Source organism: Taudactylus pleione, unplaced genomic scaffold, assembly GCF_031769625.1.
Source record: "Taudactylus pleione unplaced genomic scaffold, aTauple2 ptg001408l, whole genome shotgun sequence".
In the NCBI taxonomy this organism is placed as follows: domain Eukaryota; kingdom Metazoa; phylum Chordata; class Amphibia; order Anura; family Myobatrachidae; genus Taudactylus; species Taudactylus pleione.
Window position 1 is genome coordinate 19,929 of NW_028285808.1, and position 18,167 is coordinate 38,095.

The following is an 18,167-nucleotide window of genomic DNA, read 5'->3' on the forward strand; positions in this document are numbered from 1 at the left end:
ACTGTTATCTCCCATTAAGATGACAGACAGCCCCTCTGAGGCTCAGCTGCAGGGAAATATTGAGAGAGTAATCACAGACTCTGCTCGCTTTGCAGTTATAGGACAGCCTTTTTTTTAAATCCAATTCAGTACAGAGGTAAAAGTATACAATAAATGGATTTTCAATTATGATATTACACCATGGTGAACTGAACCTCCCCAAATATGTACTATAGTAGTTTCAGGAGGGGGGTAGGGTCTGATTTCTACTTTGAGACACACACACAAAAAAAAAAAAAAAAAAACAACTTACATTAACATGTGAATTTATATGGCCAGTAAACATTTGTCATATACAATAAACTAGGTATCTACTCACGCTGGCCGGTCTTCCAATATAAGAGCTGTTGTCGACAGGGGTTCAAACACCAGGCTCTTCCTCACATTCTGTTTCGGAGATGGAGCTCGTCCTATTCTCTCTTCATATTCCTGGGGATAAAGACACACCGATGACAATTACACACCTAAGGCAATATTGGTTTCGTGTGCTTGCAGAAAGACATAATTGACAGATGTATATAAAAAAAACTTATTGCATAATTCTTTCATAACAGGCATCACAAAAAGACCAATCTCATGCTAGATCATTATTCCCACCCCAGTCCGTTACTACCATGGTTTTAAATAGAACTAAATGAGCGGCAGCACTTTCATTTATAAATTTAGACACAAACAAAAGAAGAAACACAATGTTCTAATGTTCTAAAACTGTGCTAGTCTGAGAGGGAAACCAAACAAAAGATACTGGATAACATAACAGCAGTCTGCACTTATGAACAATAGGACTTGCTCTTAAAAATAAACATTGTAACGATTTCTGCATTTAAAAAAAATAAAATAAATGTGACAATATAATCGCTGATGTCACCAAACACAGTCCTGGTTTTGTGGGCAAGTGTGGTAAGTGGCAGCTGATCAGGCAGACCGTCAACAATGTAACTCGGAACGGCTAGGACAGTTTTTGTCCCTTGTATCGGGCAGCGCATTTTGCCAGATGCCATCAGCATTTGTGGGCCAGCAGGAGGATAAGAGAGAATTATAGGTCATTTAATTTCCTTGAAATACTCCATAGAGCAGCTTTACACAAATATGGGAAGATTCTCAAATAGACAAGGAATACACACATTTATACTTCTTTCAGACGGGAGCCTCAAACATAAGCAACACTCATGCGAAATGTGTGAAATGAACATTTGCTTTTCCTTCTGCACTGAGCGTTAACAGACTGTCACATCCAGAAGAGAAGGTCAGGTAAAGGTGTGAAAAAACAAGGAACCCGCTGCTTTGCGGAAATGGTGTTCTGATGCCTGAGCTCTGCCAACAGCAGACAGTTACCACCGCCTTGGAGAATGCTCCCTTAGGGATTTTTGCCACCTCATATCCACTTCTCACATAGTCCTGAGTAAATAATTCCCGATTCATCTTGTGACAGGAGGTTTGGATAAAGCAAACAGCTGGTCCGACTTTCTGAATTCATTCTCTCTGGAAAGGTACACAGAAAAATCGCCCCGATAAGATATATGGAATATAATCATTGTTCCTGGTCGTTAGTTGACTGTCGAGTGAAGCAGGATCTCCTGATTGACATGAAAAAGTGGAAACTACTTTGGTAAAAAAGTAGGATTCATTTGCAACAATTTGTTCTGATGGCTATAAAAAAAAAAAAAAAAAAAAAAAAGGCTTCCTACCCCAACAGAGCATATGACTCCCCCAATCGATGGGCAGATGTGCTTGCTACAAGAAACATTACCTCAAGAGTCACTTGAGGAAGACCTCATATAAAAAGGCTCAATAGCATCATACATTTGGGCGCCAAGGACAATAGGGAGATAGAGTGCCACAGATGGTATGATAGGAGCGTTAATATTTTCTCTTCTGCTTCCAAATTATAATTATTATTTTTTTTAAATTAAAGTCTGGTGACCAGAAAAACACTAAGCACAGGCAATTGAACCTTCAGGGTAGTGAGGGCAAGGCCTCTGTCAAAGCCCATCCTGAAGAAAATCAAGGACATGTGGACTAATCGTAGGAATAGGATCATTGAGTTTGTGTTTGCCCCACAGGATGAAGCTCTTGTAAATCCTATTGTTAACTGGAGGAACTTTATTTCCTAGCTTGAAGACGCACATCAATTGCTTTGTCAGAGACTCCCTTACAACTCTGCAATAAACCCACCCAATCTCCACACCAAGCAAGAGAAGGTGGTCCAGGTTTGGGAAAAATTATGGGTCCCTGATGCAGAAGATCTCATTGAGGTGGCAGAGGCCACGGTTGTCCCAGGATCATTTCCCAAGCTACTGCAAACCACAGACAACAAATCCTAAATTGAAGGACATCTGTGCCCTCCCACAACTTCATTAACTATTTTCTGTAGGGTACAGGAAAGGAGATGGAAAACACACACACACACACACACACACACACACACACACACACACACTTCTTGTGGAACGGACATTTATTTCCTCCACTCTTGTATCATTACTGAAGGGAGTAGAAGCAATCCACTTTAGCCTTGTCCGATGTTGCCATCAAATTAATTTGGGAAAGTCTAAATTCAGGACCAACTGAAACTGGTCTCTGTGCAATTCATCTCCTGGAAGGATCAGACACCAGCTGAGATACTGAGCTATGCGGATGACTGCCTGCCACTTATGATGCAAACAAGGAGATCAGATTATTAAGTGTCCATGATAGGCACACTACTTACACAACTGGGAGGCCCCCCCAAAAAAAAGGGGGAAAGGAGGAGTAACACCATTTTTTCATTCATGTAAAGCAGCCATGGAATGGAGTTAATAAGGAAAAAAGGTAACAGAACAGGGAAAACAGGAGGAACTCCAATTTACAGGATACATTAGGAAAGTGCCTCTGGCTACATAGCAAGCATGTTCAAAAAGCAGACAGACAATCCCGTATGAACATTTTGTACTGCCTTTAAAAATTTTTTTTATATTAACGGGCACTCAGCAAGTCACACACAGCATCTGTATGCCTACTGAAAGCGAAAGGAAATCAGCACCATCAGACCTATCGATCACACAGTGCACTCACTGCGGTCAGTCTGACAGATTACATGTGTTCAGACGGCCAACATCACATCCGGCCCAACTGGAATTGAATGGATTACTAGCAGGCATGCTGCTAAATGCAGTCGAAAAATGGCCTGGGAAAGACCCTACATGCCCATGCGCTGAATCACTTCCAACATGTGTGTGACCGAATTAGATACCGCTGCCGTTGTCTGATGGGTTTGGCCAGGCACGAGGCTCTACCCTGGTGTAGTCAGCAAAAGGGGAAAGGCACTGGGGCAAAATATGGCAGCAGACCATAACTGATGGTGTTAAAATCAGATAAAAAAAAATCCTGTAATAACAAGCAGTAACTTTTACACCTGTGCTGTAAAAACAAGGTAAATGTAAGGAGAAGATAATAATAAATTATTATTTTTTTTTTAATTACATCACGTGTCCACTGACTATTTCTTTTTTATTAATGCACCAAGAAAGTGCAGAGTCAATAACAATGGGCATTAATAATTAGTATATTATGAGTTTAGTCCATGGATGCAGGGAATACAGAATTTAGGAGTCTGTCAAATATAGGAGCCAGTAGGACACGGGCAAGACAGTCAACGATTAGCTTCAATATAAAGGACGGCTATAAAAGTTAGTCACCAGCTGTAATTTCTCAGGTGCACTGGCGCCCCACTTCTCCTGGCATCTGTCCAACACCCATCAACTTACATCAGAGCGTAGGTTGGTCAAAGCCAAAACTTTGCACCTTTATATGACACAATAAAGAGAACAGAAAAGCTATACATTAAGGCTCTCAGAACTAAATGCCAAATTCCAAAGTACAATCTGAGACCTTGATTGCATTGTAAGAGGAGAAGGCAGAAATTAAACTGTGTCTGTAAAATCAGAATCACTATTTCCTTTCCCTTTGGGGAAAAAAAAAAGCAAAAATTACAAAATTTTTTGTTACCTATTGTTTGAAAACAAATAACTTAGCCGTAACCAAGGTAAAACATAATTATACTGCAAGAGAAGTAGTAGAGCACAGAGACGGAGAAAAATTATATTATTCTCTCTATTTTTTTCACTAGCAAATGATGACTGGATTGGTAATACGCCTATTATGGGACATGATACAGTCTTGCTGCTCTCACAGATTCATTAATTATACAAGACGCACACGGTCTTCCCATATGGTGTAAGTTTACAAAACTGAGCCTTTCAATAGAGTTAAGGCTTCAAGAAAGCACCTTAATAAATCATTAGCAGTTTGTCTCCCTGCTCAGCCTTCATACCTACAGTCAGCTTCCTATCAAACACTTTTAGAGGCATCCAAAAAAGGGGCCAGCGTCAGGCTACATAACGCGAATGAGCAGGAAACAGGGATCACTTTCATCTGACACTCACGGGCTCATTCTGATGACAAACACTTTTTATTTACCCAGACGGAGGCAATATAGGTTGCCAGTAATGCAGTACTGGAAAAGCCCAGGATACAATTAATCACAAACAGCCAGGGCATTGTTAGGTTTAGCTGGTACCAATAACAGAGAACAAGCCATGCACTAACAAAACACAAGGGATGACTAGGACAGAGGTTATGGTTTCAAGCAAGGATGCAAACATATAGAAATGATACATTAGGACACTTTCCAAATCCAAATGAAAGGAGAGCGTCAATAAATACCTAAAAGTTACAGAGCCGAAACAAAATGTAGAATATACAACCTATGTAAGCGACATGCTCTGTAATGAAGCAGTTAAAAATGTCCTTGAGAGAGACAGAACAGATTTTTAGAAACACAGGGGAAATACATACAGTGATGAGATCTTATTGTTGCATCTGAACCCGGCAAGGTCACCTGGAATAAGGTGAGGATCCCAGGCACAGGGGCACTTTGTGTTTTGTCCCATGGTAAAGGTCACGCCCAGCGAGTAATCAGCAATCACTATAGTGATGCTTGCCTGCACTCACCATGAAAGCTTCAGTCCCTCACAGACATTGAATCCGCTGCCCCATCCTGACTTACATCACACCAGGCCCTGTGTGTAAGAGACCGGCTGCAGAGAAAGCATCCTAGGGCTCCCATAGCAGGGGAGATTCAGCCAGCTAGCAGAGCATGCCCAGGAGAATATACCAGGATCCCCTCAGAGGCCCATCACGTGCATCCCTCCTGTCAGCTCCTTTCTTTAAAGAGCACAGTGGGCTGGGAGACGGGAGAGCAGGCTGCAACAGCCATTTCAATCAGCTGCAGACAGAAGATATCCAATCATCTAGCTCCAGCCTCCTCTCATGCCTTTCGTAGTATGAGGGGAGGTTGCATTACAGATTGCCAGCTCCTGGGCCACTAGACGCAGGTGGATTAAACCCCTGACTCTGGATAAACACAATGCAGGTTTTCAAACAGAAAAAAAAAATACACATTTTTTTCTTTTTTTTTCTCCCTCTCTCATATTTTTCTATTCTAAATGCACTTGCTGTGGCCAAAACTATTAAGTCCCAGCATTCCCTCCCAATTGATAAATGGAAGATGCCACTTGCAAGTAAAAATACTACAGCATTTTTCAAATCTCCAGGTTATGTTACCGAATGATAGATCTGATGAGGAACGTCAAAAGGAATAAACAGACGTGACTGAAATCTGGAGAGAAAGAAAGCCAACCTAACCGCACGAGGAAGGCTGATCAGCCAAGCACACAAGGGTACAAGATTTATTCTATAATTACTCCACTCACCTATAAAGCAGAGAGTGCAGAACATTTAAATGCAAGTTTTTTTGTTTTTGTTTTTTTTAATAGATATCATCTGATTGGCCTGAGAGACAGGCTCTGCAAACTGCAAGAAAGTTCCATGCTTTACTAAATTACTAGAAACCCTAAAGATAATGGACAGACGAGTATAATATAGTTTTTAAACCACTTTGTGTGTTCATTTTCTCTCTTCAGGGAACCTGAAGATTTAAGATACTGTTTATGGTTTTTCACCAGCCATCTCCCCCCTGCGGTAGGATTTGGCCAATTATCTGACCATCTGTTTTGCAGCATTAAGCCATTACAGGCCAACTTACTACTTATTAGGTGGAATCCTGTGACGTCACAGCTGCAGACCGGTCAGGACTGCTGAATCACAGTAGGGTGTAAAGCAGCAGCCGGCCACTGGTACACAGCAAGCACAGCTCACTCTGATGAAACACTCGCATATCCTGCTTATTATTATTTATTACCAGTTATTTATATAGCGCACACATAGTCCGCAGCGCTTTACAGAGAATATTTGGCCATTCACATCAGTCCCTGCCCCAGTGGAGATTACAATCTATATTCCCCATCACATGTGTACACAGACACACGGTAATTTGTGTTGAGAGCCAACTAACCTACCAGTATATTTTTGGAGTGTGGGAGGAAACTGGAGCATCCGGAAAAAACCCACGCAAGCCCAGGGAGAAAATACGGAGTCCACACAGTTAGGGCCATAGTGGGAATCGAACCCATGACCTCAGTGCTGTGAGGAAGTAATGCTAACCATTACACAGCCTGTGCTTACTACAAACATTTCATAAACAGATATGTGCACCACTATAGTTAGGCGTTACCCAGGGAGGGTCTGTGCCAAATCTGCACTCCAGGAGGTCACACTTTATTCTTTCCCTCAATTTTCACACTCTGGGCCGTAGTCAATTAGAAATGAAAAGAAAAAAATCCACGAAAAAAGTATCGCCGATTGCAACTTTTCACCAGACGGAAACTTATCTCCGTATTCAATTCCAATCCGCTTTTCGCATACGCACAAAGTCAATGCAATGTAATAGGCGAAAAAGATTTGCCTCTGAATAGCAGGAGAAAAGTGGTGCTTTTTTTTATTTTGGGGTGCAAAGGTGGGGAAACCACTCCGAACCCTTGAAACAGGCCCCCAAAAATGATAACTGCGTTAACAAATCCCTTAAAAAAAAATGAGAGTGAGGAACACCCCTAAAAAGTAGTTTGAATTTGGGGGCGAAAAAGTTCAAAGTGGGGGTACAAACATAAGAAGTAGCGAAATAGACTTTTTGGGGGTCTGCAAGTATGGGGGAGGTGTTTTTATGATTGCAGGCGCTTGCTGCAGGTGCGTTTTTAAAAGTTAATTTTAGCGACTTTAAAATATGCTTACACCCATTTTCAAGTACCCCAACTTTGGCAGAACTAGTTATATTCTCCAAAAAATACTGCTTTATGCCATTCTTCACTACTTGTGCAAAGACGCTAAATAGAGGCAATTGTACCAACTTAAGTACCCCAAACAGTTTTATTAGGGCTAATCGGGCACTGCTACACGGATCCCCAATGTTTCTGCATCTTTTCGCCTGTTCTGACTTCGCGCGTCACCGTTTTCATGTCTAATGGAATTGAACAGGGCGAATAGCGGGTAAACGCACAATTAAGTTTCCACGGCTAAAATACGCGATGTAGGCGAAAAGTCCGGCAGGCGAAACTTTATCGCGTATGCAAAACTATTTGAATACCGCCCTTCATCTGTTACCGCAACATAAGCAAATATGAAATGAATTGAAGCTGGCTGTAGTAAGAGGTATAACTGGGGAGCGGCAAAGATTTCCAAATTCCACTATTACAGTCCAGGTTTTAAGAATACCCAATGCTTGAACACAGGTGACTTAGGGCCTGATTCATTACGGATCGCAACTGCGATTACACACGCAATCTGCCAATTGTTGCATTCACGAGTATGCGAACTAGCCACTACGATCGGGACGGCGATCGCAGAGACTACGCAGACCCATTGCAGAGAGATGGACAAGAAGTGCCGTTTCGGGGGAGTAAGGACAGAGCTTGAGCAAGTGCGTGAGGCTGCGATGGTACTTGATTGTTTCGATGGTTTTGCAGTCTTGCTAAACATTACGTATGTGTCTAAGGCAAGGTGGGCGTCCCTATGTAGTGCTGCGACGGCATAGCAATCGCAATGGATTAGCATATCTTCACAGCCAGACTGCGTAATCGCAGTCGCGATCGTAGTTGCGATCCGTAGTAAATCAGGCCCTTAATTAGTAACAATTTAATTTAACCATCTGGACTCAAGCATAGATATCCTTAAAACCTGGACAGTAATGGCGGAAACTCTGATCTATAGGGTTAGCACAGTTGCTTCCCCTAATTATCCTTAGGGGCGATATTGTTTGTGCTGGTGGGCGCAAGCTAAAGGTCTCCTATTACTTATTGCGCATGTTGAGCCCAAATGCATCGAGTTTAGACACCTAAAATGCCTACACCTGTGCAAAGTGCTCTGCGTATGGACGCCAAAAACGCCAGACTTTTCACCGGTGTCTGCGCGCAACCTCAGGTGAGGGCAATCAGAAATAATGGGTGGCCGCGGCACTCGCGCCCATCAGCTCAAACACCTGAATTGCCACTGTCACTTTAGACGGAAGCTGCGGGCAGCGCAAAACAACCGAATTCCCCCTTTAGAAATGACCCTAGGACCTCAATACAGTATTAAGGCTCAATCAGAGGCAGCACTGTGGGCCTGATTCGTAAAGGATTGCTATTGCGATCACAGCTCCGTTATCGCACACAGTTCTGCTGCGAATATATGCTAATGATTGCTGTCGCACTGCCAGCATAGATGCCCACTGCCTCCCACTACCGCTATCTCACATCCGTAATACATTGCAAACCTCCATAAACATCGGTAACATCGAATACCATCGGCTCCTCAAGTAGAATTACAGCAGCCCTGACCTTACATAGAAATTGCTAACCTCGTTGCACGCAGTATGCAATCGCAATGGCTAATTTATGCACGCCTACGCAACGGCGTTCAAACAGACACGCCTGTATTTTTCTAACCACCCCCAAACGCTCACTGCCTATCACTCTGCAATGGCTCTGCGTGGTCTCCGTGACTGCTGTGCGACCGCAGTGGTGCCTTTGTGCTCTGCGATGTATACGCAGTATGCAAAAATCATCCGTCTGCGTAAGTTTTAGCAATAGCGATCTGTAATGAATCAGGCCCGGTGTCCTGACATTTTCACATTAAAAATAAGGACTTTGGGCCTGATTCAGAGCCGCTCATAAGCGGCAGTACGCTTGTTCCGAGCGATGCTCGCACATCTGCGCATGCGTACGGTTTTTAATACGCATGCGCGAACCAGTCAGTGCGGCCGAAAATCGTTTGTTCGCTATATAGCGAATGCCTGCTATTTTAAGTGACAGGAGGAGGCGTATGTGGGTGGTAACAGGGGAAGGTGCTTGAAAACGGGGAGTGGAGATCAGAACACAGGCGTGCTTAAAGGTCAAAGCGGGCGTTTTATGGGTGTGCATAATTAATACAGCAGCGTCACTGACCACGTCACTGGGTTGTTTTATAGTCAGAACTGCTCGCAAGATTGTGGTAGGAAAAACCAACCACAAGAATAGTGAGCAGTTCATACGCTGTTCGATGTACTCGATTAATCTAATAGCGGACATGACGTATGGTGCGAGCGGCAAGGGGGCGTATTTTTCAAAATTACAACCGCAAGTTTTGCTCGCTCGTTCAGACTTAGAGGCGTGAACAGACCACAATTAGCGAACGGTTCATTTGAATAGCCACCCCTTGTTTTAGAACGAACGACCGCAAATAGCGAGCGGCTCTGAATGAGGGCCTTTATCCTAGTTTTCACCTAGTCTGAGGGGTGAGAGCTAAAAGCTGCAATTTCGCCCAAAGTATCCCATGTCGTCTGGTTTGAGATTTCTAACTAAATAGCAAAAAGACACAGCCATCGGTTTCACCCCCAATAAAAAAAAAAAAAAAAAAAAGTCAAGTCCAAGTTTGCGGCTAAATGAACCTGCCTGACCGTCTTTATAAAACCAAGCCCGCCATATAAGGCTAGCTATAGTACGGGGGAGTTGCATGCTGCCTTTTGTGGTTTTATAAACATATATGAGGTTTTTCGGTGATTGAAACAGCATGGTTTATTTTATTCAGATAATGGATCAATGGAAGTTCATTAATCCAACACGCCGAAGAGTGCTAAACTAAAGCCACTAATAGCCTGGAGAAGAAGGAAGACTAGTAGTAGCACAACAAAACCATTATATACAGATGCAGTGACAGATATATAATGTCGAAGCCGGATGACTGGCTAAGACAGAATCTGTTTAAAAACAAGATCTGCAAGACGCCATTTTGCGACTGGTCGCAAAACGCCATTTTTAGCTACAACTGGTAAAAATCCTTACATTGAATATCCATTGATGCCGAGACAGGTTTTGTGGATTTGTCTGTGACAAGTGATTAGAGAAGATAATAAGATATGGTGAGCGTTTGCTCTGCACACAGAACAGTATGCCTATGAAAATGTAAGTATAATACAGACACTAATATACTCAGAAGGAATGGATTGGGAAACAATTTTTAGACATCTAAGCTATCGTTAGCCATTGTAGGCCTTGTATCTAATATGATGTGGTTAAGGAGAAATGAATTGTATTCTAAATAAACCATTGTCTTTAAGTCTGAGGCTTAAACAAATTAGCCCTGCCTGTGTGATCTCATCAAGCCTCGTTTGATGACACGTGAAAACACATTGCCTGTCATTGTTGTAGCCCAGTAATATCAAAACCAAGTAATGCACAGATATATTTATGTATATATATATATATATATAAAATTCATGATAAGTACATGCATGCACATAGACAATCGCATGGGTACCCACAATGCGTATAATATACATATACACACACAGTTGCTATTTCAGATATAAACTTACACACTTCCATAAAAGGTTCCCTAGCATTAAAGTGTAATATCCAAGGTTTATGCAGTAATTATTAATGTTGTGTAATAAAGGTTATTTGATATCTAAGGTTTAGTACATGGTAAGCAGACAGTGTTTGGTGTTGTACTGATCCACTGTGTCTCCACAGATTTCCAGTATCATCGGTGACAAGATAGCAACATGCATCTGCAAACTATGGACTATAGAGAGTTAAAACATTAAAATGTACTCTGTAATGTTAGCAGCTTAGATTAGCATGCAGTGGGAAAAAGGACACAAAGGGTTGTTAGAGGCTGTTTGTGTCCATTCGAATTGACCTATGAACTATCCTGTAACAGAAGCACCTTTAAGAAGAACCAATGGAATCATGTCAATCTTGTCTATTGTATTGCCTATCCCTGTAAGAGTATATATGTGCGCTCTCTGACCCCAGTCTTGAGTCTTCTTGCTGTGCTGTTAACGGAGGTTTCTAATGCTGATGCCGGTATCTGGGCCCAGAGCGCGTGCGTATATAACAACTGTACCTTGGGTCTGTATGATTTATTTGCGCTAATTGTCTTTAGATCACAGCGTGTAACCATCTGTTTTTATATAGAACAACAACTTTTTGTGCTTTGGAACCACATTCAAAGTCTGAAAGCATTTATTTACTGTGCGACTCAATACGCTAAATAGCGACAATTTTAGAAGGTATAGGCAGGATTTTAGAAGTTATAGACTGGATTGCATAGAGGTTTTAATTAGGTATCCATAATAATCACCTGGATAAAACTACAAGAAAATGGACTATGTGGCCATGGGTCACTGGGTACTGTCCTGCCGTCAGATTGTCTTATGTGCTACATGCATTCTTCAGCTCATGTGATTGACAGCATGAAATTTGCTGGCTTGAAAGATGACAAGAGATGGTTATGAAAAGCACGTGACCAAAAGGTGTGAGGCGGTATAAATAGCAAGATTATCTGAGCAGCACGTATTCTCTAAGGCTTGGCGTCCACCAATATACAAGCCCTATTAAAAACAGCAGTCAGTCTTGTTTCTTCAGCTCTTGCTTAACCCGGTCTGCAACCTGTACAGATTCTATTTTTAAGTCACTCATCTAGAACTCCCTCAGCTCATTTCTGCTGATACATCTGCCGAGTCCGGTATTGTCTCTGCATTTCAATTATTAATACACTGGAAGAGGTAATGCACCATGCGTGGAATTATGCAAGCTCTTCTAACTGCAAATCTGTCAGAGCTTGCTATTCCCAGTACAATAGGTGGGAAATCTGAGTGTAGGTTTAGGAATCGTGCTTTGAACAGTTATTTTTAGAAAAGGAGGAAGAGAAATAGCACTTATTAAAGACAGTCTATCATGCCACACAATGGCGCACACGTCCTCTATCCTCACTGTACATCTTATAGGTGCTAGGCTTCACACAACAGATTGGGAAAACAAAGTACATTGGGCCTGATTCAATACCGATCGCAACTGCGATTATACACGCAGGCGGCCGATTGTTGCACACTGCACATGCATCGCAGTGTGCGAAGGACCCACCGCAGAGTGATTGACAGGAAGTGACCGTCTGGAGGGGTAAGGATGGGGGGGGGGGGTAAGGCAAAACGCAGGCGGGCCAGTGCGTTTGAATGCAGTTACAGGTGCGTGCATATATTAACCACTGCGATGCCATACGCAGCTTGGGCTTTCACTGCATGCGTTGGGGTTGGCATTTCCAGAGTGAGGTCTGACATTGTGCAAGTGTGCATGAGGCTCCGATGGTACTCGATGTTACCGATGGTTTCGCAGACTTGCAAAAGTATTACGGATGTGTGTAAGGTGAAGTGGGCGTCCTTATGTTAGGCTGCGACGGCATTGCGACAGCAATCATTAGCATATTTTCACAGTGGGACTGCGTGCGTAATCGCAGTAGCGATCCATAATGAATCGGGCCCATTGTTGTGTTTTTGCTGAATAACTATGGTAGAGTTATAAATGAATAATAGATTACCAATTAATGTATGCATCACAAATATCTTCTTACTGGTTGTGGCTAGCTTGTGTATTGGTCATGAATAAATAGGATAAATTCCTTATGATTTCCTAGCTATCCATATGCAAAAGTACATATGAATAGCTAGGATAGCTACTGACATTTTGTGACGTCATGCTGCAGCCCAATGGGACTGGTGGTGGGGGGTGATGCCAACGACAGACAGACGAAAAAGGGTTATGGGGAAATATCGGGGTGATCCGGAAACCCTGCTTCAGTTAGAAAAAAAAAAAAAAAGTGTCCCTTTTTTACTGCAACAAAAAGTGAATGAGCCAACAATACAGATTTATAAGCCTATTAGAAGGATAAATAGTTAAACCACTTATACTACAGACTGGAAGGAAAAAAAAAAACGGAGTGCAAATACTGCGTCATAGAAATGCTTAGAGCAAGACTGAATAAGTGTGAATGACACAGGTAACCTTTACAATCAATATGCAAACAATGTATTTGTATTGTATAGGGCAGAAGGGAGCGAACCTTTCATGTTCCAAATGTGCTGAGGCTGAGACGTCAATAAGCGATAAAACATACAATGGAATCTGGAACGACCCAATAGCAAAATAAACAATTAATTGCCTCAAAACACTTTCACTTATCTACTATTTAACTCTCCCCACCATTAGCATTCCAGTTGAGGTCGATCCCTAGGGACCTCTCCAATGTTCTGAATTGAACAGAGCCCCGATATCTGTCCCTGTGATAATCTCTGTACTGTACTGTGATTGCATCATTGCTTCAGAAACTCCTATGTAATTTATATAATTACGTTTAGAGTGTTCACAGCCACGTTGTCCCAAACCATAATTTAAATAGCAAATAACGTAATGACATGTGTAAACCATCTGTGTATACTGACACTTGTCTCATTAGTTAAACGTGTTTGGATATCTACAAGTAGTTTAACTTTGATTTAAAGGTTTCCCCGTACTTGCCATTCAGACGAAACCGTGGCACTATCTGGAGCAATGTGGCTTTGAGGGCACACTGTGCAACGTACATGGAGTTTTTAGGGATTTTTGTGCACACGCAGTAGCAAATAAATAATTCAACTCATCATCGGCACTGCGTGCGTATCTAAATCAGGCCCATAATGTGAACCAACCATGGGGGGAAAAAGAAAGACCACCATATTTGGAGGTGTTTAAAGCCTCTGTGCTTACTAATTTCAACAGCCAGCTCCTATACATTGCCGTGCATCAAGTGAATTAGGGCCCGATTCAGAGATGGACGCAAATGCCATCTCAGCCGAGATCTCTCACGGATTGCAATTGTGAAAATATGCTGATGACTCACCATCGCCGTCCAGTGATTAGAGACGCCCACTGACAGCATCTCACATCCACCGATCGCGCACGAAACCAGAAACATCAAACACAGATCGGGCGGCCATCAGCCTTCTGCCGGAGACACAGCGGGTCTCTGGACACGCAGAGGGCTCTCCTGCCGCAAGCAAGAACGCGGTGGCAAATTTATACACGCCCAGAAAACGGTCCAACATGCCTGCGTTTCTCTAACCGCCTCCCATTACCACCCCCAGACGCTGACTACCTGTCCACCTACTCTGCGAGTGAATCCTCTGCGTCAGCGTAATCGCAATACAAATCGCTGCGCGTGCACAGTGTGGCTTACACACATGAACAATAGCAATCACTCAATCTGTGTAAATATCGGTATAGCGTCTACATTTGAATCAGGCCCTAAGTCCGGATATAGCACATCCTGAACTTCAAATCTCCTTATGTCAGGAAACGAATATTTCAACTAACATTATCTCAGTCTAATATGACAGCTAGTTGCTGCCCACACTGTTCCAGGGTATGCTAGTTTCCAGCTACGTGCCTCCACGTGGTTAGCGAAAGATGGAACATATTTAGAGGTGTAAAATGAAAACCTTTTATTTTCTAGCAACAATGTGACTTCTGTATATCACTTTACTATTGAAGGCAGAGCCGTAACTAGACTTTTTGGTGCCCTGTGCAGGAAAGAGCATCGGCGACCCCCTCATTTTTCAAAGGGACATGATCCACCCAAAAAAGGGGAATTGGCTCATGGGGAAGAGCCAGGGAAGAGATAGGAGAGGCCAGGAGATGCTGGGGATAAAATAAGAGGAAGCTACAAGTGAGAATGATAATAAACAGAAATTTGACAGGTCCACACAGCGCCCCCTTTACTGGAGGGGTGGGGGGGAATTATTAAACTTTCTAAAGAGGACAGGTAGAGATGTGTCCCATTGTAAACAATCAACTTCTAGCAATATCTTACGTATACAGGTACGGGATGTCCTTTATCCACAACCCTCTGGGTTCATGGGTCTCTTCATAAGGGGTTTATGTTTTAAAGGCGGGTATCCACTACCTGACAGTGAAAAGACTGAACGATATCGTTAAGTCGTTCACTACACTGCAGGGTGCCCACACTGAACGATATGTCGTTCAGTGCAGGCACAATCAATCATCTGCAAACATGCTGAACCAGACGATATCGTCAGGTTGACCAGCATGTTTGAACGATGATAGATGTCTAAAAGACCAAATTTTCAAACGATGTTCAAAAGATTATCAAACGATTCGTTATCGTTCAACTTTATCGTCTAGTGGATAAACCCCTTAAAAGCACCATCCATGCCTAAAAATCTACAATATATAAAAAAAAAAAAAAAAAAAAAAAAATCTCCCATTGGAGAGAATCCCACCAGAGGACTATTATTGAAGAAGGTGTGCATTCAGCAGAAAGGTGGTATAAAGTGGAAAACCCCCTTTAAAAGGTTCTGAGTGAAATGTCCCATACAGTATATACAGAATACCTGACCTGTAACATAGCAACTAATTTATGAAACGCTAAACTGCACTGCTCCAGGCAACATGGACATACAGTGTATGAAGAGAGCTGGTGGCACAGCATTTCCACAAAGTATGGATGAGATGAGGGGGAGATGTACTAAGTCTTTAGAAGTTATAAAGAAGAGCTAATTGGTTGGTACTCTATCACTCTCCAACCACTTTACAAGCTGTGTTTGAAGAAAGGTGGTTAGGAGCAGATTGGTTGGTACTTTATCACTCCGCTTTATCACTTTTCATGGCTTAGTACATCTGACTTAAAATGAGAAGGCCCTTCTCACAGAGTATAAACTAAAATACTATAATATAGTATCCTCAAGTTTCCCAGGCTGCCAGCAGGAGGGGGTCAGTGTCCGGTTACATGTAGGCAACTTTATCTCATGTTTCTAACATTTATGATGCAACTGTGGTGTGGTTTGTAATTATGTAATAATGTTGCTACAATGAAGGAATATAGCTCTACCCTTTATGCTGCAACGTATTCCATGCAGCACATTGTAAAAGAGTGTTGTGGGTAGTTACATTGTTATTGTAGTGTTACCAGGTGGGTTATTATTAGGGATGAGCGGGTTTGGTTCCCTGAGAACCGAACCCACCTGAACTTCAGGGATCCGCGGCGATCTGAGGCGCCCCTCGGATCTCTCCTCCCTAATCAAGGCAAAACCTCTCGATCCTCTGTGTCGGATCTTGAGGTTTTGCCTCGAGCGGCAATTTTTAAAAATGCCTTTGCCTTCAATGGGCAAAGCGATGATTGGCTGACAGAGCCGTCTGTCACGGCTCTCAGCCAATCAGCATTATGATGCTCATTTGCATGTAGCACGGACCCAGGAGATCCATGCTACTTGCATCTGTGTCATTGACACAGAGTACTGACGGGTCCGTGAGACCCGTCTGTGTTGCAGCGGTAAAAAAATAAAAAGAATGGGGTCCTCCTCTCCAGGGCAGCCCTGGTGGCGGGTTGATTGTGTGGTGTGGTGTAAATAAATAATAGCAAACATTGGCCCTCATTCAGAGCCGCTCGCTAGCGGCAGTATGCACGTTCCGAGCGATGTTCGCACATCCGCGCATGCGTACGGTTTTTAGTACGCATGCGCGAACCAGTCAGTGCGGCCGAAAATAGTTTGTACGCTATATAGCGAGTGCCTGCTATTTTGAGTGACAGAATGAGGCGTATGTGGGTGGTAACAGGGGAAGGTGCTTGAAAACGGGGGAGTGGAATTCGAACGCAGGCGTGCTTAAAGGTCAAAACGGGCGTTTTAAGGGAGTGCATAATTAAAACAGCAGCGTCATTGACCACGTCACTTGTTTTTTTTTAACTCAGAACTGCGCGCAAAATAGCGGTTGAAAAAACCAACCACAAGAATAGCGAGCAGTTCATACGCTGTACGATGTACTCGATTAATCTAATAAATAGCGGACATGACGTATGGTGCGAGCGGCCAGGGGGCATTTTTATCAAATAAACGAGCGTATGTTTTGCTCGCTCGTTCAGACTTCGAGGTGTGAACAGACTGCAATTTGCGAACGGATCATTTGAATAGCCACCCCTTGTTTTTGAACGAACGACCGCAAATAGCGAACGGCTCTGAATCAGGCCCATTGTCTTTAGACTTAGAACTGCAGGTCCCAGCAAGCCTACCCCGCATGCTGGTACGTGGAGAACCAAAGTACCAGCATGCATGGCATTAAGGGCCCACTAGTACCTGTAAAAAAAAAAAAAAAGTAAAAAACAAACAAACCACAGGACACACACCGTGACAGTATAGTTTATTAAACATACATGTGCACACACACACACACACACACACACACACACACACACACACACACTCACCTATGTAGCCCTATAGCCATCGGTCCACTTCTCCGGTAAAGTATCCATAGGGGACCTGTGAAAAAAATCCCATGCTCACCGTCTCCTATGCAAGGTTCTGTCCTCTTCGGTCCGAAGTAGGCATACCTGGACTTGGCAAAAAAAAAAAAAAAAAAACGAAAATCCCGATCCACGTACTTAAGTACCGCTCTATAGAACGGTACCCCCAAGTGTAGCCAATGGTGGGAACCGCAGGGTAAACTTTAATAATCCTGCGGCTCTCCATTGACTACAATGGAGTCAGCCGTTCATTGGCTGAGAGATGGGGGATGACCTCTCTCAGCCAATGAACGCTTAGCGTCGGGGTTTCCATGGTGAAATTCCGCAGCCAAGCTGTCATTCAGGATATACTGTTCTATAGAACGATATAAGTTCGTGGTGCTGGTTGTGCTTAAGTACGGGGACCCCTACGTCGTTTGTCCTTTGTATTTAAGCACACCCAGCACTGGGTCACTAATGCCTGGGGCTGGTTGCTCTTTTTTTTTTTTTTTTTGAAAGGGGGGGGGCATGCCATTTTTTCTTTACACAGGGTTTTTTTTTGTTGTTGTTTTTTTTTATACCGCAGCACAGACAGGTAGCACGGATCTCCTGGTCCGTGCGTGCAT

At 43.0% G+C, this 18,167-nt stretch overlaps 1 protein-coding gene across 1 annotated transcript in view; it reads right to left on the reverse strand.

Annotated features, from left to right (window-relative positions):
• The window catches only part of LOC148442704 (TBC1 domain family member 14-like), a gene marked incomplete at its 3' end in the record, with an annotated part of 106,648 nt that overhangs the window by 16,789 nt on the left and 71,692 nt on the right, over nt 1-18,167 (reverse strand). The window contains exon 5 of the mRNA XM_088463553.1: nt 359-468. Within this exon, the coding sequence (XP_088319679.1) occupies nt 359-468 (110 nt within the window). The remainder of the gene's footprint in view (nt 1-358; nt 469-18,167) is intronic.